At 47.5% G+C, this 27,902-nt stretch overlaps 1 protein-coding gene across 1 annotated transcript in view; it reads left to right on the forward strand.

The window, feature by feature from the left end:
- Positions 1-14,548: 14,548 nt before the first annotated feature.
- Positions 14,549-27,902, forward strand: part of LOC147086146 (toll-like receptor 13) — a 48,539-nt gene continuing 35,185 nt past the window's right edge. Inside the window, 1 exon segment of the mRNA XM_085979180.1 lies at positions 14,549-14,647. Coding sequence (XP_085835306.1) covers positions 14,549-14,647 — 99 coding nt within the window.

Below are 27,902 nucleotides of genomic sequence, written 5' to 3' on the forward strand. Positions count from 1 at the left end.
GTCTGTAGGGTTCCGTTGCCTGAAACGATAGGACGTCCGGGTGTGTTGGCTATATGTATCTTTGGGGGCAGTAGAAGTCTCCCACGCGGGGAGTACGTGGGATGAGAGCGCATAGGATGCTTTGAAGGTCTGGATCGAAGGTCTTGATCAGTCTGTTGAGTTGGCGGGTGTGTTCTTTGGTCGGACCTGTGGGTAACTGTCTGTAGTGTTCCTGGTTGTCCAGTTGTCGGTATGCTTCTTTGCAATAGTCCGTTCTGTTCTGTATGACGTTGTCTCCTTCTTTGTCTGCTGGTTTGATGACAATGTTGCGGTTGGTCTTGAGAGCGTGGATGGCGTTGCATTGTGCTCGGGTGACATTCTGGACTGTCTTGTGAGTGCGGCTCATGAATCTGGCGTTGATGCATCTCCTGACAGCTTGAGCATACATGTCAAGCTTAGGGCAGCGACCCTCCGGAGGGGTCCAATTTGACTCTTTCTTCTTCGGTTGCTGCACTGCGGATCCCTCTGTCTGCTGTTCCGGATCATTGATTGTCTCATTGGGTTCGCTGCTGACATCTTGGGATTTGTGGAAGAATTCCCGGAGCCTCATTCTCCTGATGAATTCCTCTGTGTCTGCCGTGAGACTGATGGGGTCCATTTTGGAGGTGGGGCAGAAGTTGAGCACTCAGCTGAGAACTTCATTTTCGTCTGGTTGAAGGGTGTGGTCGGACAAGATGACGATGGACTTCCCTGTGGTTTCAACCGTGGTACCAGGGATGGCTTAGTTGCTGCTGGTGGTGATGCCGAGTTTCTCAATCTTCCTGTTCTTGGTGTGCATGTAGGCAGAGTAGTTCCTTTGCCTCGCCTGTTTGGCAGTGTCACGTAGTTGGTCTGCTGTGTCCTGAGCACAGGCTGAGACTATGGACTCTATCTCGGTTTCGAGGTTGGCGTCTGCTGTAGAGCTGGTGTACGAGATGGTTGAGGAATGTGCGAGAGGTTCGACGGCAGAGTCTCTCAGCGTAGTCTGTGCTGTAGCTCGACTTGAGTGGGTTCGTGATCTGTAGTGCTTTTGGGATCTTGTCTGATTTCTTGCATCTCTGTAGAAATTTGATGTCTGTGTCAATATGCGCGATCTTCTTGGAGATCTTCTCCACTTTGAGCCGGCAGATTGTGGTGTCGATAGAAGTCATCGTGTGGAGATGCCGGAGTTGGACTGGGGTGGACAAATGTAAGAAGAATTCACACAACACCTGGTTATAGTCCAACAGTTTAATTTGATATCACATGCATTCGGAGCGCTGCTCCTTCGTCAGGTGAAGTGGAGAGATGCATAAAGACACAACTTATTGATGCGCTATCAATTACTCATAAAAGACTGAGAGTTAGAAGAGTAACTAAAGGCTTTTATTAACAACAGAATGGAGGTCTGCCTCGAGTGGTCGACTGGTCCAGGATACAAGGGCTGGGCGGGCCGGTACAAGATCTCGTAGTTGTAGGTGGAAAGTTCGATTCTCCACCTCAAGATCTTGTCATTTTTGATTTTGCCCCTCTGCTTGTTGTTAAACATAAAAGCAACTGAACGCTGGTCAGTGAGCAGGGTAAATCGTTTTCCGGCTAGGTAGTGCCTCCAATGACGCACAGCCTCCACAATCGCCTGGGCCTCCTTCTCAACAGCGGAGTGTCTGGTCTCCGGGCCTTGGAGGGTTCGTGAAAAGAAGGCCACGGGTCTCCCCGCCTGATTGAGGGTAGCGGCCAGGGCAAAGTCAGACGCGTCGCTTTCCACCTGGAAGGGGATGGATTCGTCCACTGCGTGCATGGTGGCTTTGGCAATGTCCTCCTTGATACGGTGGAAGGCTAAGCGGGCCTCTGCCGTCAAGGGAAAAGAGGTGGACTTGATCAGTGGACGGGCCTTGTCCGCATAGTAGGGGACCCACTGGGCGTAATAGGAGAAAAACCCTAGGCACCTCTTCAGGGCCTTGAGGCAGTGGGGCAGTGGAAGTTCCATAAGGGGACGCATCCGGTCGGGGTCGGGGCCGATGACTCCGTGTTCCACAACACAGCCAAGGATGGCGAGGCGGTTTGTGCGGAATATGCACTTCTCCTTGTTATATGTCAGGTTTAGGAGTTGGGCGGTGCGGAGAAATTTTTCGAGGTTTGCGTCATGGTCCTGCAAGTCACGGCCGCAGATGGTCACATTGTCCAGATATGGGAAAGTGGCCTGCAACGCATTTTGATCTACCATCCGGTCCATCTCCCTTTGGAAGACGGAGACCCCGTTGGTGAAGCCAAAGGGAACCCTAAGGAAGTGATAGAGGCGGCCGTTTGCCTCAAAGGCAGTGTACTGGCGGTCCTCAGGGCGGATGGGGAGCCGGTGGTACGCTGATTTCAGGTCAATGGTCGAGAAGACGCGGTACTGCGCGATCTGGTTGACCATATCAGCTATACGGGGGAGTGGGTAGGCGTCCAGCAGGGTGTAGCGATTTATTGTCTGGCTGTAGTCGATGACCAGGCGCTGCTTCTCGCCGGTCTTAACGACCACAACCTGGGCTCGCCAGGGGCTGGTGCTGCCCTCAATAATCCCTTCTTTCAGGAGCCGCTCCACTTCGGTTTTAATGAAAACCCTGTCCCCGGCACTGTATCGCCTGCTCTTTGTGGCGATGGGCTTACAGTCGGGGGTGAGGTTAGCAAACAGTTGGGGGGGGTGACTCTGAGTGTGGAGAGGTTGCACCTGGTGCGCGGCGGGCAGTTTGGAAGCTGCTGGCTGCGGACTGTGAGTGGGGGTAGGGGTCCACCGTACGCCATCGTAACACTTTTAAGGTGGCACTGAAAATCTAACCCCAGCAGGACGGCAGCGCAGAGGTCAGGCAGGACCAGAAGTTTAAAATGATCGTACACGGTCCCGTCTACTACGAGTGTCACCACGCAGTTGCCGCCGATGTCCGCCGACTGGGACTCGGAGGCCATAGAGATCCGCTGTTGCGCAGGCAGGACTGGGAGAGAGCAACGCCGCACCGTGTCGGGGTGGATGAAGCTCTCCGTGCTCCCAGAGTCAAAAAGGCAGATTGTATCGTGACCATTTACCTTAATGTCCATTGTGGAACTGGCCAGTTGGTGCGGTCTCGCTTGGTCCAGTGTAACGGATGCCAGCGTAGGGGTCGGTGTGTCGCTGCGGGTATCAGATGAGGCGGTGTCGGGGGCCTGCTGCGTCCCGGCTGCCGTCCAAGATGGCGGCATCCATGATCCCCATGTGGCTGGAGGCGTCCAAAATGGCTGCTGTACCGGTGATTCGCACATGGCCGGGGAGGTCCAAGATGGCGGCCCGCATGGCCCACACGCGGCGCTGCTGGGGTTCGGGGTGGCTTTGGCCCTGCAGACGCTAGCGTAGTGTCCCTTCTTCCCGCAGCCCGAGCAGATCGCGTTTTTCGCCGGGCAGCGCGCTCTGGGGTGTTTTGCCTGGCCACAGAAGTAGCATTTCTGGCCTTGGGGCACTGCTGTCTGGCCTTGGGACACTGCTGCGGTAGTTGGGCCGTTGTTGGGGTGTGGCTGGGGTGGCACGGCGCTATGAGGCGGTCCTACCATGTCCCAGGCTGTCATTCCCCGCGGCGTCCACGGTGCAGAGGAGTAGGCATCCATGCCCTGGTAGGCTGCATCCAACGATAGTGCGAGTTCAGAGGCCTTGTTGAGGTCGAGGTTACTCTGCTCCAACAGTCGCTGTCGGGTGTAATTGGATCTGTGGCCCGCTACAAAAGCGTCCCGGATAAGTTCCTCTGTGTACACGGCGGCCTTTACATCCTTACAACCACAGGACCAGCCTAGCACAGACAGTGCCTGAAGGTATTCCACGGTCGATTCCCCAGGTTGTTGTTTACGACTCCCCAGGAGATGCCTGGCGTACACTTCGTTCACTGGGCGCGTGTACTGGTCCTTGAGGAGCTTGATAGCGTCCGCGTACGAGGTCACGTCTTGGATGACCGAGTACACTCGGTGGTTCACTTTGGAGGTCAGGACATCCAGTTTGTCCTCGTCCGATTTGATTGCTTCGGAGGCGGTCAGGAATTTTTCGAAACACTTAAGCCAGTGAGTAAACTTGGTGGATGAGTCCGCCTCCCGATGATCTAAGTCCAGGCATGCTGGAGTGAGGATCTTCTCCATTATAAAAATGTTGTTAATAAAATTGATGCGCTATCAATTACTCATAAAAGACTGAGAGTTAGAAGAGTAACTAAAGGCTTTTATTAACAACAGAATGGAGGTCTGCCTCGAGTGGTCGACCGGTCCAGGATACAAGGGCTGGGGAGCAGTCGCCTTTATACTAGGACCTGTGGGAGGAGTCAGCCGAGGCATGTCCAGGCACGTACACAGTGGAATACAAACAGGACAAACAGGAAAACAAAGAGTGGTTTACCACACTTATATAGTCAGAGAATAAAGCAAGATGATTACAGGTAATCTTTCTAACTGCCATTTGTCGCACCTCGGCAGAGAGATAATGACAGCGATCAAAGGTGTGAATGGTGTCCAAACAGGTTAGTCAGGAAAACATAACAGCAAAGAACAATGAGGTGGGCTCACAAGGGATCAGATGTTGCAGATGCTGGGGTCTGTATGAAAAACAAAAAACAGACCGAAAAACATGTTTTTTGCTGGAAATTACAGCAGATCCGGCCGCATCAGTGCAGATAGCACAAGCCAACGACGAATCGAGTCTGGATGGCCCTACGTCATGTGGGGTTACATGTAGCGCGACATGAAGCCAAGATTGTGGTTTAGGCCATCCTCATGAGTGCGGAACTTGGCTATCAGTTTCTGCTCGACGATTTTGCGTTGTCGTGTGTCTCGAAGGCCGCCTTGGAAAATGCTTACCCGAAGATCGGAGGCTGAATGTCCTTGACTGCTGAAGTGTTCCCCGACTGGGAGGGAACAATCTTGTCTGGCGATTGTTGCACGGTGTCCGTTCTTCCGTTGTTGAAGTGTCTGCATGGTCTCGCTGATGTACCATGCTCCGGGGCATCCTTTCCTGCAACGTATGAGGTAGACAACGTTGGCCGAATCACATGAGTAAGTATCATGTACCTGGTGGATGGTGTCCTCACGTGTGATGATGGTATCTGTGTTGATGATCTGGAATGTCTTGCAGAGGTTGCCGTGGCAGGGTTGTGTGGTGTCGTGGTCGCTTTTCTCCTGAAACCTGGGTAATTTGCTGCGACAGATGGTCTGTTTGAGGTTAGGCAGCTGTTTGAAGGCGAGTAGTGGACTCGTGGGCCGACGGGCCAAAGCAACAAATCGCATGGACCTCCTCAGAAGACAAACGCAGGACACAACCAAAAGAGTACCCTTCGTCGTCCAGTACTTCCCCGGAGCAGAGAAACTACGCCATGTTCTTCGCAGCCTTCAACATGTCATCGATGATGACAAGCACCTTGCTAAGGCCATCCCCACAGGAAGGCAGATTATTATCAGAATGGCAATAGATTGGGAGACGGGGACGTGCAACGAGATCTGGGTATCCTTGTGCACCAGTCGCTGAAGGTAAACATGTAGGTGCAGCAGGCTGTTAAGAAGGCAAATGGTATTTTGGCCTTCGTAGCGAGAGGGTTTGAGTAAAGGAACAACGATGTCTTGCTCCAGTTGTACAGGGCCTTGGTTAGACCACATCTTGAGTATTGTGTGCAGTTTTGGTCGCCTTATCTGAGGAAGGATATTCTTGCCTTGGAAGGAGTTCAGCGAAGATTCACCAGGCTGATACCTGGGATGGTAGGAATGACGTATGAGGAGCGATTGTGTCGATTGGGCTTATACTCACTGGAGTTAAGAAGATTGAGATGGGATCTCATCGAAACCTATAAAATTCTGTCAGGCCTGGACAGACTAGATGCAGGAAGGATGTTTATGTTGGCCAGGGAGTCAAGAACCAGGGGTCATAGACTAAGGATAAGGGGTAAGCCACTTAGTACTGAAATGAGGAGGAATATCTTCACCCAGAGAGTGGTGAACCTGTGGAATTCTCTGCCACAGAGAGCGGTGGAGGCCAGTTCATTAAATATATTCAAAAAAGAGTTGGATATATTTCTTAAGGCTAAAGGGATCAAGGGATATGGGGAGAAGGCAGGGACAGGGTACTGAATTTGGATGATCAGCCATGATCTCATTGAATGGCGGAGCAGGCTCGAAGGGCCGAATGGCCTACTCCTGCTCCTATCTTCTATATGTCTATGTGAGAGACAGAGGTATATATACACAGAGATAGAGACAGAGACAGAGGTATATATACACAAAGATAGAGACAGAGACAAAGGTATATATACACAGAGATAGAGACAGAGACAGAGGTAAACATACATAGAGACAGAGACAGAGACAATGGCATGTATGAAAAGAGTTAGAGACAGAGGCAGAGGTAAATATACACAGAGATAGAGACAGAGACAGAGGCAGAGCTATATATTCAAAAAGATAGAGACAGAGACAGAGGCAGAGCTATATATTCAAAAAGATAGAGACAGAGACAGAGGTATTTATACACAGAGATAGAGACAGCGACAGAGGCAGAGGTATAAATACACAGAGATAGAGAGAGACAGAGGTATATATACACAGCCTGGCTATCGAAAAAGGCAGACACAGACAAACCTGGCTGACAAGAGAGGACAGGATATGCTCTCACTGCAGTCAGGGAGTGGTGGAGACAGAGATGCACTTCCTCACAGCTTGTGGAAAATATCAGGGCATAAGGGGGGATTTCTACCCAAAATTCACAAAAATATGCCCTGAATTCAAAAATGTGAATGAAGACCAAAAACTCCCATACCTATTAGGGGAACAGAGAAATTGTGTAACCTTAGTGGCGCACTATGTTACAGCTTCCCATAAACAGAGGGACAACCATTAAATCTAAGAATAGAGTATATACAAATTGCTTGAATGTATATTTATACACTCAGGGATATATCTGTTTATACACTGTATGGATAGATCTGCGATCATGTGTTCAATCATAAATGTTTTTTAGATGCTTTGGCAACATAAGATTTACCTGGTCATGCCAGTAAAGCGATTTGAATTGAATTGAATTGAATTGAAATTGATAGAGACAGAGGCAGAGGTAAATAGAAACATAATTAGAGCGAGAAACAGATGTATATATACAGAGAGACAGAGACAGAGGTAAATATACACAGAGATAGAGACAGCGACACAGGTAAATATACACAGAGGTAGAGACAGAGACAGAGGCTGAGCTACATATACACAGAGATAGAGACAGAGACAGAGGCAAATATACACAGAGATAGAGACAGAGACAGAGGCAGAGGTGTAAATACAAAGAGATAGAGACAGTGATAGAGGTATCTATAAACAGAGATAGAGACAGAGGCAGAGGAATATATAAAAAGAGACAGAGGTAAATATACACAGAGCTAGAGACAGAGGCAGAGGCAGAGGTATATTTACACAGAGATAGAGACAGAGGCAGAGGTATAAATGCTGAGAGATAGAGACAGAGACAGAGGCAGAGGTATATATACACAGAGATGGAGACAGACAGAGGCAGAGGTAAATGTACACAGATAAAGAGACAGAGACAGGTATAAATATAACACAGAGATAGAGACAGAGACAGAGGTATATATACACAGAGAAAAAGACAGAGACAATGGCGGAAGTAAATAAACATAGAGATAGAGACAGAGAGAGAGGCAGGGGTAAATAGACACACATATAGAGACAGAGGCAGAGGCAGAGGTATATAGACACGGAGACAGAGACAGAGGCAGAGGTACAAATATAGAGACATAGAGACAGAGGCAGAGGTATATATTCACAGAGATAGAGAGAGAGACAGTGGTATATATACACAGAGATAGAGAAGAGACAAAGGCAGAGGTAAATATACATAGATATAAAGACAGAGACAGAGGTAGATATACACAGAAATAGAGAGAGGGACATATGTAAATATACACAGAGACAGAGAGAGAGACAGAGGTGTATATACACAGAGATAGAGACAGAGGCAGTGGAAAATATAAATAGAGATCGAGACAGAGACAGAGGTAGATATACACAGAAATAGAGAGAGGGACATATGTAAATATACACAGAGACAGAGAGAGAGACAGAGGTATATATACACAGAGATAGAGACAGAGGCAGTGGTAAATATAAATAGAGATCGAGACAGAGACAGAGGTAAACATACACAGAGACAGAGACAGAGATAAATATACACAGAGATAGAGACAGAGACTGAGGTAAATATACACAGAGATAGAGAGAGAGACAGAGGTAAGTATACACAGAGACAGAGACAGAGACATATGGTATATATGAACAGAGTTAGAGACAGAGGCAGAGGTAAATATACACAGAAATAGAGACAGAGACAGAGGCAGAGCTATATATACACAGAGATAGAGACAGAGACAGTGGGAATTATACACAGAGATAGAGACAGAGACAGAGGCAGAGGTATAAATACACAGAGATAGAGAGAGACAGAGGCATATATACACAGAGATAGGGACAGAGGCAGAGGTAAATCGAAATAGAGATAGAGAGAGAAACAGATGTATATACAGAGAGAGACAGAGACAGAGGTAAATATACACAGAGATAGGGACAGCGACAGAGGTAAATATACACAGAGATAGAGACAGAGACAGAGACAGAGACAGAGGTATAATATATACACTGTGACAGAGTCAGAGACAGAGGTATATATACAGAGAGATAGAGACAGAGACAGAGGAACAAATACTGAGAGATAGAGACAGAGAGCGAGGGAGAGGTATATAGAAATAGAGAAACATGGAAACATAGAAACATAGAAGATAGGAGCAGGAGTAGGCCATTCGGCCCCTCGAGCCTGCTCCGCCATTCAGTCAGATCATGGCTGATCTTGCAAATTCTGGACCATGTCCCTACCTACTCTCCATATCCCTTGATTCCTTTAGCCTAAAGAGATATATCTAGCTCATTCTTGAATTCATTTAATGAATTGGCCTCAACTGCCTTCTGTGGTAGAGAATTCCACAGGTTCACCACTCTCTGGGTGAAGAAATTGCTGCTCATCTCTGTCCTAAATGGCTTACTCCTTATCCTTAGTCTGTGACCCTTGATTTTGGACTCCCCGACTATCGGGAACATCAGTCCTGCATCTAGTCTGTCTAGTCAGTCTTGTTAGATATATACACAGAGGTAGAGATAGAGACAGAGGAAGAGAGAGAGATGAAAAGGAATAAATAAATGGAGTGATGGAGGTAGAAATAAATTCAGAGAGGGAGGAAGATAGAGGCGGATGCAGTGAGACGGTGTAAAAAGAGGAATAGAAAGTGATAGCAAGAGTTGGAGAGATAGAACAATGGAAAGATATAGAGGGATGGTAGGAGATTGAGTCAGAGAGATGTGGATAGACACAGAGAGGGAGAAAGAGAGAGACGAGGTAAAAGATAATGATATGCTAAATAAAGAAATATAAAAATACACAGAGAGAGAGAGAGGGAGACTGAATGGTGCACAATTTCGATTACACTGACAGATAATCCATAATGTAATTTTAAATTAAATTTTATTCCATGTCATTTAATCTAAAATAATTTCACAGAGCCCCCCTTAAATGGTTGGTATTTTCCCCTACTTTTACAAATTACACATGAATTGTTTCACTTCTCAAGGTTGCAAAGAGCTGGAGAAGCTGATCAATGCCAGGCCTAAGTTTCAAGTCTCATTATAATGGATTGAAATCCGCTTCAAAGTAAGAAGGTCGCTGTGGATAGAGTAGTTTCAGCGGCTCGTGCTTGGAGCAGGACTGAATTAAAGGGTGTTAGGCAAGTTGTTAAATCTCTTAAAGAATAACCAGGTAGGAAACTACCAGGAAGACTGGGATCTCTGCGAGTGTCCTTCCGCTTGTGGACTGTGTGCGGACCCTGTATTAAGTGTGGTGTAAAGGGCGGCTTTTTTCATAGAAACATAGAAACATAGAAGACAAGAGCAGGAGTAGGCCATTCGGCCCTTCGAGCCTGCTCCGCCATTCAATGAGATCATGGCTGATCATCCAAATTCAGTACCCTGTCCCTGCCTTCTCCACATATCCCTTGATCCCTTTAGCCTCAAGAAATATATCCAACTCTTTCTAGAATATATTTAATGAATTGGCCTCCACCGCCCACTGTGGCAGAGAATTCCACAGGTTCACCACTCTCTGGGTGAAGAAGTTCCTCTTCATTTCAGTCCTAAATGGCTTACCCTTATCCTTAGACAATGACCCCTGGTTCTGGACTCCCGGCCATCCGAAACATCCTTCCTGCATCTAGTCTGTCCAGACCTGAAAGAATTTTAAAGGTTTCGATGAGATCCCCTCTCAATCTTCTAAACTCCAGTGAGTATAAGCCCAATCGACACAATCTCTCCTCATACGTCATTCCTGCCATCCCAGGTATCAGCCTGGTGAAACTTCGCTGCATTCCCTCAATGGCAAGAACGCCCTTCCTCAGGTAAGGTGACCAAAACTGCACACAATACTCAAGGTGAGGTCTCACCAAGGCCCTGTACAACTGTAGCAAGACATCCTTGTTCCTGTACTCGAACCCTCTTGCTACGAAGGCCAGCAGACCATTTGCCTTCTTAACCGCCTGCTGCACCTGCATGCTTACCTTCAGCGACTGGTGCACAAGGACACCCAGGTCTCTTTGCACTTCCCCTTCTCCCAATCTATTGCCATTCAAATAATAATCTGCCTTCCAGTTGTTGCCACCAAAGTGGATAACCTCACACTTATACACATTATAGTGCATTTGCCATGTTTCTGCCCAATCAACCAACCTGTTCAAATTGTACTGCTGTTTCACGACTTCCTCCTCACAGCTTACCCTCCCACCCAGCTTTGTGTCGACTGCAAATTTGCAGATATTACATCCAATTCCCTCGTCCAGATCATTAATATATAGCGAGAACAGCTGGGGTCCTAGGATCGATCCTTGCGGTACCCCACTAGTCACTGCCTGACACTCAGAAAACGACCCGTTCATTCCAACTCTTTGCTTTCTTTCTGCCAACCAGTTCTCTATCCAAGGCAATACCTTGCCCCCAATTCCATGTGCCTTAATTTTGCACGCTAATCTCTTATGTGGAACCTTACCGAAAGCCTTCTGAAAGTCCAAATACACCACATCCACTGGTTCTCCCTTATCTATTTTACCTGTTACATACTCAAAAAATTCCAGTAGATTAGTCAAGCATGATTTACCTTTTGGCAACTCCATGTTGACTTTGTCCGATCCTGTCACTGCTTTCCAAGTGCTCTGCTATTACATCTTTTATAATGGACTCTAGCATTTACCCCACTACCGATGTCAGGCTTACCGGTCTATAATTCCCCACTTTTTCTCCAACACCTTTTTTGAATATTGGGGTAACATTAGCTACCCTCAATCCATGGGTACCGTTCCAGAGTCTATCGAGTTCTGGAAGATGACCAGCAATGCATCTACTATCTCTAGTGCCACTTCCTTAAGTACCCTGGGATGCAAACCGTCAGGCCCTGGGGATTTATCGGCCTTCAGTCGCATCAATTTTCCTAACACCATTTCCCTACAAATACTGATTTCTTTCAGTTCCTCCCTTTCATCAGACCCTTTAGACCCGACCTCTCTGGGAGGTTATTTGTGTCCTCCTTTGTGAAGACAGAACCAAAGTATGTGTTTAGTTGGTCTGCCATTTCCTTGTTTCCCATTATAAATTCCCCTGATTCTGAGTGTAAGGGACCTACGCTTGACTTCACCAATCTTTTTCTCTTCACATATCTATAAAAGCTTTTACAGTCAGTTTTTATGTTCCCTGATGGCTTACTCTCATATTCTATTTTCCCTTTCATAATTAATCCCTTTGTCCTCCTTTGTTGAATCCTAAACTGCTCCCAATCCTCAGTATCAATCTGGGCTCTGCCATATCAATGAGACCAATAATCACTGTCTCGACTCAACAAAGAAAAAGGTCCCCTTGGGAGTGGCAGCAGAGCCTCAAGAGCTGCTGCCGGGAAGAATTAGCCAGCCCAGGAGAGGCTCAATAAGGGGAAAGGAGCGTTATTCCTGGATGTACTCATCTTTTTCTGCCTTTCTGTCCTGAAGCCTGCTAGCAATGCATTCTGCAGAATGGATTGTTGGCTGTCTTCAGGACTGAATGCAGAGAGTAGGCATAAAGGTTGGCTATTCACAATGACAGAAGGTGGGTAGTGGTGTTCCACAAGGTCCATTGCTGGAACCACTGCTGTTCAAAATTTGCATTAACGATTTAGGCTTCGGAATCAAAAACACAATTTCTAAATTTGCAGATGACGCCGAATTGGCTGGGGGATCGTCAATATGGAGGAGGACTGCAACAAACTTGAGGACATTAATACACTTGCTGAATGTGCGTATATTGGCAAATTAAGTTCAACACAGATAAATGTGCGCTATTACATTTCGGTAGGCAGAATAGGGACGTTACTTAACACAAGTAGGATGCGAGTCTAGGTGGGGTAGAGGAAAAATGGGTTCTAAGAGTACAAATACACAAATCGCTGAAAGTTGCGATGCAGTTTAGCAAGGCCATAAAAAAGCAAACCAAAGAGTAGGGTTTATTTCTAGATAGATAGAATTGAAAAGCAGGGAAGTTATGCTAGGCCTATATCGTACCTTGGATAGATCACACTTAGAATACAGCATACAGTTCTGGTCGCCATATTATAAAAAGATATAGAGGCACTGGAGAGGGTACAGAGAAAATTTACAAGGATGACACCAGAAATATGAGGGTATACATATCAGTAAAGAAGGAACAGGCTTGGTCTTTATTCTCTTGAATAAAGACGGTGGAGGGGTGATCTAATAGAAAGCTTTTGATAGAGTGGCTACAGCGAGAGAGCTTCCACTTGTGGGGAAAATCATAACTAGAGGCCATCAATATAAGGTAGTCACCAAGTAATCCAATCAGGAATTCAGAAGAAACTTCATAAACCGAAAGAGTGGTGAGAATTTAGAACTCGCTACCACAGGAAGTGGTTGAAGCAAATAGTATAGTGTGGCGGAGTCACTGAATGACTCTGTGCAACTGCATATACTTCCCTTTAACGATGCTCTAACACCAGCCTAAGCCAGTACCATTGCGTTAGACATTACTGTGTTTTGTGTATAGTGTTTTTATGTACGGGGCATGGCCACATTTAGAGCATGGGAAAACACGGGCAAACGTGATGACGTGACGTCACAAACAACGTGACTGCCCAGGCAGTCCTCGTGGAATCTCCATGTTGTTAAGACATGTTTTCGTGGTACTCCTGTATCGATCTCATCAAATGGTTCCAACTCGTTTAATGTTACATGAAAGACCTGTTTGTTTGATCTCCTGAGTCGACCTCAGTTATTAGTTAGGAATTCGACGATTCCTACATTGGTGACCCCGTTTTTTGTGAACGTTTTTCGCAAAAAGAACACAACATGGAGGCCAACGCCGTTTCGTTGAAGCTACCGCAGTTCTGGCAGCAGCAAGCGACCTCATTGTTCATTCAGGCCGAGGCCCAGTTCGCCCTGACGGACATTGTTGTGGATCAGACCAAATATCTCTATATGGTCTCCGCAGTCGATGGGTCTACGACCTCGCGGATCATCAGCCTCCTCGAGAAATCTCCAACGGAGCGCAAGTATGAAACACTCAAGGCGCGGTTGCTGAAAGTTTTCAGGCTCACTGAATCGGAGCGCACCCGTTGATTGCTCGCTATGCCCGGGCCCGGGGACTCCAAGCCTTCGGAGTTGATGAGACAAATGCTCACACTCCTGGGCTCGGAACTGGAATGCTTCCTTTTCCGTGAATTATTCCTCAGCCAGCTGCCTGAGCAGGTGCAAGCTGCCCTGGCCAGATCCGAGGTGGAAGACTGCGCGGCACTCGTGGCAGAGGCGCACAACATTTTTGTGCTAATGCAGCAGTACTGCACCGCCACGAGGCGCCCATCCCCCACAGACGCTGCCCCAGCTCGTCAGCCTGCTGGGCTGTGTTTCTGCCACGCGCAGTTCAGCGCGAAGGCGAGACGTTGCCGCTCTCCCTGCAGGTTTCCCCAAAATAAAGCAACCGTGACTACTGAGGAATGGGTGTAATGGGTGCGATTGGCAACGTGGGCAAGTTGTTTTCCATCACTGATACGCTCTCCCGTCGTCATTTTCTGTGCGACACCAGAGCGCAGTGCATCATTTTAGGCGTGTCCGCCCTCGATGTGCAGGTGGGGAATCACGGCCTCGCCCTTGAAGCGGCCAATGGCAGAGCAATTCGGAACTTTGCCAGACGGCGAGTGAAGGTGTGCATCAGGGGGCAATGTTTTCACTGGGAGTTTGTAAGGGCCAAGGTTTCTCAACCCATTCTCAGCGCGGATTGCCTGTGCGCCAAAAGCCTCCTGGTCGATGTGCAGAACCGGCGGTTGATCAACGCAGCAACTTTCAATTCAATCCCTTTTTACCGCAGTAACACTACATCACGCACTGTCGCCTATGCTTTCCCGACTCCTGACAAGTTCGCTCGTCTGCTCACCGAAATTCCCGACATGACAAGACCCACGTTCTCCACCAAAGAAACGAAACATGGTGATAAGAACCACATCACCACCAATGGCCCCCCGGTCTACGCGCAAGCCCGGCGCCTGGTACGTGGCATCTGGCGGTCGCAAAGGCAGAGTTCGTGACTGTGGAATGGTTAGGGATTAATCACCGGATGAATAGTCCCTGGTCTTCACCCCTCCATATCATCCCGAAGCCTGGCGGCGGACGGCGACCATGCAGCGACTATCGACGCCTAAATGATGCCACCACTCCTGATCGGTACCCGATCCCCCACATCCAGGATTTCTCTGCTCATTTGGCAGGGAGCACCGTCTTCTCGAAAGTCGACCTCATATGGGGCTACCACCAGGTCCCAGTGCACCCACAGGACGTCCAGAACACCGCAGTCATCACCACATTCAGCCTCTTCGAGTTTTTGTGAATGCCGTTTGGGTTAAAGTACACTGCCCAGGCTTTCCAACGACTGATGGACTCCATGCTGCGGGACCTCAAGTTCCTCTTCGTCTACCTGGACGATATTCTCATTGCCAGTCCTACTAAAGACGAAAATATCTGTCACCTACGCACCCTTTTTCGACGCCTCAGCCAAAACGGCCTGATAATCAACCAGGCCAATTGTCAGTTTGGCCTGCACCAAAATGATTTCCTGGGGCACCGCATCACTGCAGAGGGAGCGGGCTCTTTACAAGCGAAGGTAGAGGCGGTGATATCCTTTCTACAACCGCAAAACATTAGGGCCCTGCAGGAATTCCTAGGCATCATAAACTTTTACCATTGTTTCGTGCCTAGGGCATCACTGCTCATGCAGCCCCTGTGCGAGGCCCTCAAGGGCAAGACTGACAAGAACCCGGTAGACTGGACGGATGACATGGCCCGAGCGTTCGCCCACACAAAAAGAGGTTTAGCCAACGCAACCATGCTGACGCACGCGCTGCCAGGAGCCACCATCGCCCTCACCTCCGATGCGTCAGACTACGCAATAGGCGCCGTGCAAGAGCAGTGGGTGATCGGGACATGGCAGCCGTTGGCGCTCTTCAGACATCAACAATGGCAGAACGGGAGAGCAAATAGCACTTTCGACCGAGAGTTGCTCGCCCTTTTTCTGGCCATCAGCCATTTTCGCTTCCACCTGGAAGGACGTCCTTTCACCGCCTTTGTGGACCATAAGCCACTAACTTTTGCCATGTCCAAGACGGCCGAAACGTAGTCATGCCGACAGCAACTTCAACTGACCTACATATCCAAATTCACCACGGATATACAGCATGTGGCTGGTAAGGACAACCTGGTGGCAGACTGCCTCTCCCGCGCGACCGTCAATATGGCGCATTTGGGCATCGATTATTCCCTCATGGCAGCGGACCAAGCCTCAGACCTGGAAGTCCAAGCCTGCAGAACGGCCGTCACTGGCCTTCAGTTGGCTGACGTCAAGTTCCATTCGGCAGGTACCATGCTGTTGTGTGACATCTCCATATGGGACCCTCGCCCGGTCGTGCCTGTCATCTGGCGCCGTAAAGTGTTCAACGCCATACACTGGTTTCACACCCAGGAAAGAAGGTCTCTCAGAAGCTGATGTCAGTGAAATTCGTATGGCATGGCATGCACAATGATGTCCGTGACTGGGCCAACAACTGCGTGATCTGCCAAAAGGCCAAAGTACAGCGCCACATCAAAGCTCCGTTGGCCACCTGCACAGTTCCGGAGCGATGCTTTGACCATGTCAATGTGGACCTAGTAGGACCATTCGCAACCTCCCAAGGATTTTCACACATCCTGACCATGGTTGACTGCACCACCAGATGGCTGGAGGCGGTTCCCCTGTCATCCACTACTTTGGCGGACGTGTTCAAGGTGATCATTTCAACCTGGGTCGCCCATCTCGGAGTGCCCGCAGATATTTCTTCTGACAGAGGACCGCAGTTTTCCTCCGGACTCTGGAATCCAGTGGCCCAAGGACTCGGTTTCAAATTGCACCGCACAATGGCCTGCCACCAACAGGCGAATGGCCGCTGTGAATGCTTCCACCGAACACTGAAAGCCGCCCTGAGGGCCTCCCTCCAGGACGCTGGATGTGCAGGCAAGGTACCTTGGGTCCTGTTAGGTCTTCACACGGCCCCCAAGGAAGACCGTCATTCTTCATCAGTGGAGCTGTTGTACGGTCAGCCGCTGCGAGTCCCGGGGGATTTCCTGCAGCATCGACGAAGCCATGGTCTGTGTCTGACCAGCTTACTAGTTACCAGGAGGCGGCCAGATGCTTCGCACCGGTGTCCAATTCGCATGATGGGCTGCAGAGATTGCACGTTCCCCCGGAGCTTCACAAGGCTGAGTACAACTTTATTCGCCACAATGCTGATACGGAACCACTCAAGTCCCCATATACTGGCCCGTTCTGCGTGTTGAAGGCAGGGGATGTCGGTGCTAAACTGGACCACATTTCGGTCGATCGCTTACAACCAGCACATCTGGATATCGAACACCCCGTCGAGACAGCACAACCGCTGAGACGAAGTCGGCCACCCATCGTCATTACAGCAGACGAAGTGCAACCACCCGCCAGACCACCAGCCGCCCAACAGCCTCCATGTCAGGAGTACAGGAGTCGTACTGACAGGCTCATCAGACCAACTCACTGCTTGACTTTGTCCGTTAAAGCGAATTCTGGGGGGGCGCATGTGGCGGAGCCACTGAATGACTCTGGGCAACTGTATATAATTCCCTTTAACGATGTTCTAACACCAGCCTAAGCCGGTACCATTGTGTTAGACATTACTGTGTTTTGTATATGGGCCCAGAAATTCGGGTCCCAACGCGTGAGTACGCACGGGGTACTCACGCGTGGAGCCGATGGAAGTGCCGGTTTCTTGCATGCACTATGCATGCATGGAAAACCGGCACTTTTGATCCTCTGAACGAAGGGTTCCAGAGGATGAACGCGTGCGCATGGGAGTCTGCGCGTGCACTTTGAACTAACGCTTTATTTACAGGTTTTTCCATGAGGGTAAATCTTTAGATTTTAGAAATGTAAAAACCAGGCGAAATGACTGCATTTTAAAAGGTAAGTGGTCAATTAATTAAAATTAAAACATATTTTCCACAGGTTTATTATTTTTAAATACTTTAAACAAGGTAAGTTTATTTTTAGCCCCGTTTTTTTATAAAATTATTTGTTTCAAAAATTAAATTATTATTTAAAATAGTTATTTAGTGTAATTTATAGTTTATTTAAAAAGTGTGACTTTTTAATAAATTATTTGAAGGTTTACTACTGTTTTGGGCCCTCAGCATTCATACGTTTTGACAGGTCTTTCTTTCAATCTTATGAATGGGCTTTTCCCTCCTCCGATTGGCTGTCCATGGCTCACATGATCCCAGGGGACGCATCGCACCAACTACACCCCTGGGTCACACAAGCACAGCGTGCCGGCATCTGGGCCAGGCCCCAGAGTGGAATTCCACACAGGCCCAGAGCTCAACTGCTGGCACGCTAGGTTTGTGTAGGTCGGGGGCTTGCACCCGCGGGAAGCCCCCGAACCGAATTTCTGGGCAATAGTGTTTGTATGGGCTGGGCGTGGCCACATTAAGAGCACGGGAAAACGCGGGCATACGCGATGACGTGACAGCGCAAACCACGTGACTGCCCAGGCAGTCCTCATGGAATCTCCATCTTGTTAAGACCTGTTTTCGCAGTTCTCCTGTATCGATCTCACAAACGGTCCTAACTCGTTTAGTCTTACATTAAAGGCCTGTTTGTTTGATCTCCTGAGTCGACCTCAGTTATTAGTTAGGAATTCGACGATTCCTACAATCGTTACATTAAAGGGGAGGCTAGACAAGCACATGACGGAGAAGCGAATAGAGGGTTATGCTGATAGATTTAGATGAGGAATTACGGGAGGAGGCTCGTGTGGAGCATAACTGCCGGCATGGACTGGTGGGGCCGAATGGTCTGTTTCTGCTGCTTATCTCCTCTGTAATTCTATCCTAGATAATCCTATGTACTAATGTTTCAGTACATTAGACACAGGGTATTTGCATCTCACAACATTTGGAGAAAATTGGGGCAGCAAATCAATTTCTCATTGCTGAGAAGACTGGTGAGGTTGATCCGCAGGCTCGAATGTGAGGAAAGGTTGTGAGCGAGTTGATCTCTTCAGCAAGTGGTAACTGTTTCGAACTAGCAAAATGCAAAGTTAGGGTCGGGCTCAGGAAGTTCATTTGCCACAGACACATGGGATGGACTCCCAGAGAGACGAGAGCCTCAGGACTGTTGACCGAACAAGCAGATATTGCATTGAAGAGACTAAGGACTTGCTAGATGGATGAGCTGCGACGGGCCGAATAGCCGCCTCCATTCTGAATTACCAGGTGAACTTCTATCATTTACCTCCAGATGTATTCGACTCTGGTGTCATTCATTGTGTATTTGTGGAATGAAACAGGGAATTCCCAATTATCAATAAGGTGGTAGCGGCTTGAAGATTGAGCCAGGTCACTAGGAAAATAGTGGGGAACCAAGGGTCGAGTGAGAATGAGGAACGTAACAAAATAAGTATTAGTAAAGAAATAGTACTGGAGAATTTAATGGCATTAAAAGCTGAGGAATTCGCTGGACCTGATGGCATACATTTGTACGGTTTTAAATAGGTGGCTACAGAAATAGTGCCTGCTTTGGTTTTGATCTCCCAGAATTCCCTAGAGTATAGAAGGGTGTGCGTGCATTGGAAGGTAGCAAATATAACCTCGCATTTCAAAAAAAAAGAGGGAAAGATAAATTATGGAGCATTGAGTCAGTTAGCTTGTCATCAGTAGTAGGGGAAATGCTAGAATGTATTATTGGGGACGTGTTAACAGGGCACTTCGAAAATCATTATATGTTTGACCAGAGTCGACAGGGGTTTATGAAAGTAAAATCATGATTACAAACCTAATAGTTTATTGATGTAGTATCTAGCAGAATAGATAAAGGGGGGCCAGTATATGCAGTCGATTTGTATTTTCAAAAAGCTATGGCATAAGGGGCCACACTAAAGTTTATTACTCAAAATTACAGCTTATGGAATTGAGGGTAATATATTAGCATGGATTGAGGATTGGTTAACGGAGAGAAAACAGAAAATAGGAACAAAAGGGTCAATTTCAGGTTGACAAGCTGTAACTAGTGGTGTCCCGCAAGGATCAATGCTTGGGCCTCAGCTATTCACAATCTTTCTCAATGAATTAAATGACGGGACCAAGTGAAATGTATCCAAGTCTTCTGACGATACAAAGCTAGGTGGGGAAGTAAGTTGTGATGAGAATGCAAAGAAGCTGCAAGGCATATAGAAAGGTTACATGAGTGAGAAAGAACATTGGTAGCAAAAATAGGAAAGCATAATATTTTTTAAATGGTGAGCGATTGGGAAAGATCGAGTGCCCTTGTACACGAATCACAGATATTTAAAATGCAGGTACAAAAAGTAATTACGAAAGAACAGGTTACATTAGCCTTTGCTACAAAATGTCATTTCTATTTGCAACACAATTTGTCCGATTGGTCCCCTTGGAGGACAAGGCACACCCAGCAGTTCATCTGCAATGTGAAATTAGACTCTGCCTGACATTCGCCACCATCCCCCCTCCCCCCCACCCGGCTTCCTGAGCTTCTCCCCCTCGGGTTCCTGTGCTTCTCCCGCAACAAGTTCCTGATCATCCCTACCTATCGATGGGGCGTTGTGTGTGGGTCACGGGGTGTTAGCATGTTCAGTGGGTATGAAGTGAATAGTGACAGTGTCACTACTTTCGGATTTCCTCCAGTCCAATGATGTCACTTGTCGCAAACATGCCAGGCTTTCCGAAACATCAACCAGGTCTCGGTCAGGAGAGGGAGAAGGTGGTGCAGATGTAAAGCGGATGGGATTTGAAGAACGTGATCCATCTTACCATCTGGATCACGTTCTCGCTCTCACGCCCTTTAGGCCTAGATCACGTATTTCCCCCATCCCCACTGTGCTCTCCATGCTCCTTAAACGACCCCTGGGTTCCTGACGTTCTCTCCCCCCGAGTACCTAACCTCATCTCCCCCCTTCTGAGCTCATGCTCCTCTCCTCTTCCATCCGCTCTCTTTCCCTTCGATGCTCCCTCCCCCTATGATATTCACTCCGTCTCCCCCCCCTTTGATCTCATCTCTACCCGTACCTTCGATCTCCTCTCTCTGCCCCTCCGATCGCCTTTCTCTCCGATCTCCTCTCCCTCCAATCTCCTCTCACTCTTCGATCTCCTCTCTCTCCGATCTCCTCTAACTCCAAACTCTCTATCTCTCTAATCTCGCCTCTCTCTCCTTTTTTTTCTCTCTCTCCCATCACCTGTAGGCGGGGTTTTAAATGATTTTTTTGCATCTGTGCTCACTATGGAGAAAGACGATGCAGACATAGAAATCAGGCAAGGGGATTGTGACATACTTGAACATACTAGCATCGAGAGGGAGGAGATGCTAGCGGTTTTAGCAGGCCAAAAAGTGGAAAAATCACCAGGCCCGGACGAGATGTATCCCAGGCTGCTGTGGGAGGCAAAGGAGGAGATTGCAGGGGCTCTGACACAAATTTTCAGAACTTCTCTGGCCACAGGGGATGTACCACAGGACTGGAGAACAGCTAATGTAGTACCATTATACAAGAAGGGTAGCAGGGATAAACCAGGGAATTACAGGCCAGTGAGCCTAACATCTGTGGTAGGGAAATTATTGGAAAAAATTCTGAGGGACAAAATTAGTCTCCACTTGGAGAGGCAAGGATTAATCGGGGATAGTCAGCATGGCTTTGTCAAGGGTAAATCATGTCTGACAAATCTGATTGAATTTTTCGACGGGGTGACTAGGGAGGTGGATGAGGGAAATGCGGTGGATGTGGTTTACATAGACTTCAGTAAAGCTTTTGACAAAGTCCCGCATAGGAGACTGGTCAAGAAGGTAAGAGCCCATGGGATCCAGGGTGCCTTGGCAAGTTGGATCCTAAACTGGCTGAGTGGCAGGAGGCAGAGGGTGATGGTCGAAGTTTCCTTTTGTGACTGGAAGCCTGTGTCCAGTGGGGTACCTCAGGGATCGGTGCTGGGTCCCTTTTTGTTTGTGATCTACATAAATGATTTGGATGAGAATGTAAAAGGGATGATCAGTAAGTTTGCAGATGACACGAAAATTGGTGGGGTGGTAAATTGCAAGGGGGAAAGCCTCAGGCTACAGGACGATATAGACGGGTTGGTCAGATGGGCGGAAAAGTGGCAAATGGAATTTAACCCTGAAAAGTGCGAGGTGATGCATTTTGGACGGACAAATAAGGCAAGGGAATACACAATGAGTGGTAGGACCCTAGGAAGTACAGAGGGTCAGAGGGACCTCGGTGTACATGTACATAGATCTCTGAAGGCAGCGGAACAAGTAGATAAGGTGGTTAAAAAGGCATATGGGATACTTGCCTTCATTAGCCGAGGCATAGAATATAAGAGCAGGGAGGTTATGATGGAGCTGTACAAAACGCTGGTGAGGCCACAGCTGGAGTACTGTGTGCAGTTCTGGTCGCCTCACTATAGGGAGGATGTGATTGCTTTGGAGAGGGTGCAGAGAAGATTACCCAGGATGTTACCTGGGATGGAGCGCCTCAGCTATGAAGAAAGACTAAACAGGCTGGGGTTCTTTTCCTTGGAGCAAAGAAGGCTGAGGGGGGACCTGATTGAGGTGTACAAAATGATGAGGGGCATAGATAGGGTAGACAAAGAGGAACTTTTCCCCTTAGTAGGTGGGTCAATAACAAGGGGGCATAGATTCAGGGTAAGGGGCAGGAGATTTAGAGGGGATTTGAGGAGGAACATTTTCACCCAGAGGGTGGTTGGAATGTGGAACTCAATGCCTAAAAGGGTGGTAGAGGCAGAAACCCTCACAACATTCAAGAAGTATTTGGATGAGCACTTGAAATGCCATTGCATACAAGGCTATGGACCAAATGCTGGAAAATGGGATTAGACTGGACAGGGATGGATGGGCGGTGCAGACACGATGGGCCGAAGGGCCTCTTTCTGTGCTGTAAAACTCTAAACTCTACCTCTCTCTCCAATCTCATCTCGCTCCCTCCAATCTCCTCTCTAATCGACCCCCTCTCTTTCCAATCTCCTCTGTCTCTCCGATCACCTCTCTCTCTCAAATCACGTCTCTCTTCCCCTCCGATATTCACTCTCCCCTCTTCTCTCCCCAATCTCCTCTCCATCCCACCTCCTATCTCCTCTTTCTCTCCAATCTCCTCACTCTCCCCTCAAATCTCCACTCTCTTTCTGATCTCGCCTCTCTCTTCGATCTCCTCTCCCTCAGACCTCCTCGCCATCCTACCACTGCTCTCTCTCACCGATCTCCTCCCCATCTCCCCTCCGAACTCCGAACTCTCTTCGAACTCATCACTCTCTCTGGTCTCCTCTCCATTCTACCTCTGATCTCTATCCCCGAACTCCTCTCCATCTCCCCTTTTTCTGTCCCCAAGATCTCCTCTGCATCCCCCCTCCAATCTCCTCACTAACTCCGATCTCCTCTATCTCCTCTCATCTCCCCTCTGATTACCCCTCTCTCTCCGATTTCCTCTCTCTCCCCTCCTATCACCAGGCTTGCTCCGATTACATCTATCTCCCCTCCGATCTCCTCTCTCCCCTCTGAACACCTTGTCTCTGCGATCTCCTATCTCTCATCTCCCTTCACCTCGCTCCCTCCCATTGGCTCTCTCTCCCCTTTGATCCCCTCTCTCCCACCTGCTCATCCTCACTCTCTCTCCGATCTCGTCTCTCTCTCTCAAATCTCGTCACACTCTCTCCGATCTCCTCTATCTCCCATCTCCCCTCGCTCTCTCCAATCTCCTCTCTCTCTCTCTGATCTCCTCTCCAACGCCCATCTCCTCTCTCTCTCCAAGATCTCTTTCTCCATTCTCCTCTTTCTCTCCAATAACTCTCCCTCCCATATACGCTCGCTCTCCTATCTCCTCTCTCTCTCCGTCTCCTCTCTCTCCCCCTGCTCTCTCTCTCTGATGTCATCACTATCACAAATGTCCTCTCTGCCCCTCCTCTCTCTCGCTGAACTCCTATCCATGACCCTCCGATTTCCTCTCCCTCATCGATTTCCTCCCTCCCCTCCTCTCTCTCCGAAGTCCCTTTCATCCCCTCTCCAATCTCCTCTCTCTCTTCAGTCTGTTCTCTCTCACAATACAATCTCCTCTCTCCCCCTCCTCATTCTGCGATCTTCTCTGCACTCCTTATCCAATCTCCTCTCTCTCTCCAATCTCCTCTCTCTCCCCCTCTGATCTTCTCTCTCCCTCTCTGCTCTCTCTGATCTCCTCTCCACCTACGTACTTTATCATCTTTCTCTCAGATCTCCTCTATCTCCAGCCCAATCTTCTCTCTCTTACCGATCTCATCTCTCTCTCCGATCTTCTCTCGCTCCAATCTCCTCACCATCTCCCCTCCAATCCCCTCTCTCGCTCTGATCTCCTCTCTTCATTCTCATGTCCCCTCTCTCTCCTATCACCTCTCTCTCCCCTACGATCATCTCATCAGGCAGGAGTGCGGGAAAGGCGGAGCGAGGCGAGAGCGGACCCCATTTTGATGGCGCCGATGAAGATGGCTACCATCCTTGCGGGCTCCATGCGTACCAGGCAGCCATTATCCTTTGCTGCTTGGTGCGCTCGGCTTGTAAGAAAAAAGCATTTCACTGACTGGATTTCACGTGTTGTATTTGTTTATGTGACAAATAAAATTGAAATTGAAATTGAAATTGAAATTGTCATCACTCTCCCTCGGATTTCCTCTCTCTCTCTCCGATCTCCTGCCTCTCTCTCCGATCTCCTTTCCCCCCGTCCCCTCGCTCACCCCTCCGAATTCCTCCATCCCCCGACTTCGATCCGCTCTCTCCACTTGTTATCCTCCATCTTCCCCCTCCCCCAACACCAACTATTGATGTATCCCCGACCTTCTCTGCACTGAGCCGATGAAAGTGTGGCCCACATGCAGGTTCCGGTATACAGCACGCATCCGTGGAAGGGGATCGGGTATGCATGCTTGGCTCCAATTTGCAGCGTGCATTGCAGAAGGTCACAAAGGTGTTCATGGAAAAAATCACAGCGATTACAAAAACCATTCCAGTATAAGTGTAAAGACATTCTACTGCTATTATATGGGGGCCTGGTGAAAACACAATTGAGAATTGTGTACAGTTTTGGTCTCCTTACCAAGGAAGGATTACTTTTCTGTGACGGAGTTCAATGAAGGTTCACCAGAATGTTTCCTGGGATGGGGAATTGCCCCAGAGAAGAGATTGAGGAGACTGGGCCTGCAATGTGATCTCATTGAATCATTTACAATTCTAACAGGGCTTATTAATGTAGATGCTCAGAGGAAGTTGCCTTTATCTGGAGAGGCTAGAACTTCTTAGAACACAGTCAGAGCTATGAGTATATTCACGTCAGAGATATATAGGTTTTTGGATTTTCAGGGAATCAAGGGATATGTGGTTAACGTGGGCAGGTGTGATGGAGGTAGAATTTCAGCTCTGATCTTATTGAATGGTGGAGCAGGCTCGAAAGGCCGAATGGCCTACTACTTCTCCTATTTCTTCTGTTCTTATTCTCTTAAATGAGACACTTCACCCCCCTCAACATCAGGAGTGTTCATACAGCTCAACAGCGGGATAATAGCAAAATAATTTACAATTTAACTTTGGATTAAATTTCAAAGAAACATAAAATTATTTTGTTTTGCCTATCATCTAATGATAATATCTTATTAAACACAAATCCTTGGAGTAAAAGCGGGTCAACAATTTCAGATCATAACCTCGGCCCCTGTCACATATGTATATTTTCTTCATCTATTATCCACACGTTTTTTCCCTCCCTTCAGCTGTCCTTCAATCTGCCAGCGCAATTCACACACCATCTAGAGCCATCCTTTGTTCCTTAACCTGCCCCATTTCCACCCCCCCTTGCCTTGAATATCTCTTAATGTCTCTCAATGCCTCTTAATCTCTCCTGCTTTCTATCCTATCACTGACATTTGCTTTTGTTCTTGCATCCCCTCCCCCTTTTCCCAGCCCCCAACCTAGCTTTCCATTTACTGCTTTTTTTCCAGTTCTGGCAAATTTCATCGACCTGAAACTTTAACTCTGTTTCTCGCTCCACCGATGCTGCCTGACCTGCTTAATTTTACCAGCGTTTCCTGTTGTTATTTCATTAAATTTGTTTGTTTGGTGAACTGTAACTAATATCCCTGCTCACTCTCCCCAGATGACTGTCTCCGGGGATGTTTCTATATGGTATATGTAAGAGCTTCTCTGAATCAGCCTTAACATTCACACAGTCAGAGCTCTGTGTCTGGCAGAACAGACTTTGGTGCTTCACGTAAGAAATGAGGTACCCAGTAATTTTCCAGATCGACCTCATTTACTACCCGGTTCTTGCAGCCCTTGGTATTCCTGGTAAGACAGTAAAACGAGAGAGTAAAACTTGAATATTAATGTGTGACTGTTCAGGCTATCCGTTCCGTTTGTTATTATCAGTAAATTAATTGATTGTCTTGTTTTCTTAACATGATTTCTTAATTGAAATACTAACGGTTCTTCAATGTCCTCCACAGACAAGGTTGAAACAATGATCCTTTTTATTGTTTTCAGCAGATACTCTTCCCTAGATTTGACACTGACATCCGATCAGACATTAATTCATAAATATTTTAATGTCTTGATGTTGTTAGTTGTGTTTGACGGGTAACATGGGGATTTTAATAATTATTGCTTTGTAGCGTTATTTCATGTATACATTGGTTCAACTGCAGTAATCTCTCTTGTTTTCTTGGCCTTCAGTTCAGCTCCGATTGCATTTGTGGTTGCTTTAAATGGAAGCAAAAATCCTGTGATTTCTGTGAGCAGCGTGCAATCCACCCTGCCAGATTCACTTTGCCACTGAACTTTGTAATGTCAGCAAACTTGGATAAATTACAGTCGGTCCCCTGATCTTTTCATTGATGTATATTCTAAATAGCTGAAGCCCAAGCACTGATCGTGCACTACGTCAATGTCACAGCCAGCCATACCGAAAATGACATGTTTATTCCTGCTCACTGTTTTCTGTCCGTTAACCAATCCTCAATCCACGCAACAATATTATCCCAAATCACATGAGCCCCAATTTTGAGTGGCACCTGAACGAAAGCTTTTTTGAAAATCCAAATACATTCCACCTACCAGTTCCCCCTTACCAACCCTGCTAGTTGCACCCTCAAAAACCATAACAGATTCGTCAAACACGATTTCCCTTTCAGAATTCCGCCTTGACTCTGACCAATAATATTATGATTTTTCTAACTGCCCTGTTACCACATACCTAATAATAGATTGTATCATTTTCTTGTTTCTAACTAATACTTTTACGGAAAAGTTCGATATGATTGATTTAAATGGATAATGAGTAAGTGGTAATCTGCAGGTGTCATTGCAACCAATGGTCTCTTGCAGGTATGCGGTTCATGGAAAGCAAAAGTGGGTAGATTTTGATATTCTGCAATGTAACAAAAGGGGCGGTTGTCGTGGTGCATACAGGTACCAACGATATAAGTAAAAAACGGGATGAGGTCCTAAATGCTGAATATAGGGAGTTAGGAGGTAAATTAAAAAATAGGACCTCAAATGCAGTAAACTCAGGATTGCTACCAGTGCCAAGTGCTACTCAGAGTTGAACGATAAGGATATTTCAGGCGAATACGTGGCTAGACGAATGGTGCAAGGGGGAGGGATTCAAATTCCTGGGACATTGGTACCGGTTCTGGGGGAGGTCGGAGCAGATCAAACGAGACTGTTTGCACCTGGACAGGGCCGGGACCGATGTCCTAGGGGTAGTGATTGCTAGTGCTCTGGGGGAGGGTTTAAACTAAAATGGTAGGGGGTTGGGAACCTGAGCAGGGAGGCAGATGAAAGGGAAACAAGGATAAAAGCAAAAGACAGGATGGAGAAAAACAAAAGAGGAAGTCAGAGAAATCAAGGGATGAAATCAAGCATGGCCACTGTAAATAATAATTTTAAAATGTCTACGAGAATTAAAAAAACAAGCCTGAAGGCTTTGTGACTTAATGCGAGGAGCATTAGAAATACGGTGGATGAATTAACTGCACAAATAGAGGTAAGCAAATATGATACGATTGGGATTACGGAAACATGGCTCCAGGTTGGCCAAGGCTGGGAACTCAACATCTAGGGTTATACAATATTCAGGAAATATAGGCAAAAAGGAAAAGGAGGTGGGGCAGCAATGCTGGTTAAAGAGGAGATTAACACAATGGTACAGAAGG

This window comes from Somniosus microcephalus, unplaced genomic scaffold (genome assembly GCF_052327205.1).
Source record: "Somniosus microcephalus isolate GS21.2 unplaced genomic scaffold, FLI_Smic_1.0 unresolved_chr8, whole genome shotgun sequence".
NCBI lineage: Eukaryota > Metazoa > Chordata > Chondrichthyes > Squaliformes > Somniosidae > Somniosus > Somniosus microcephalus.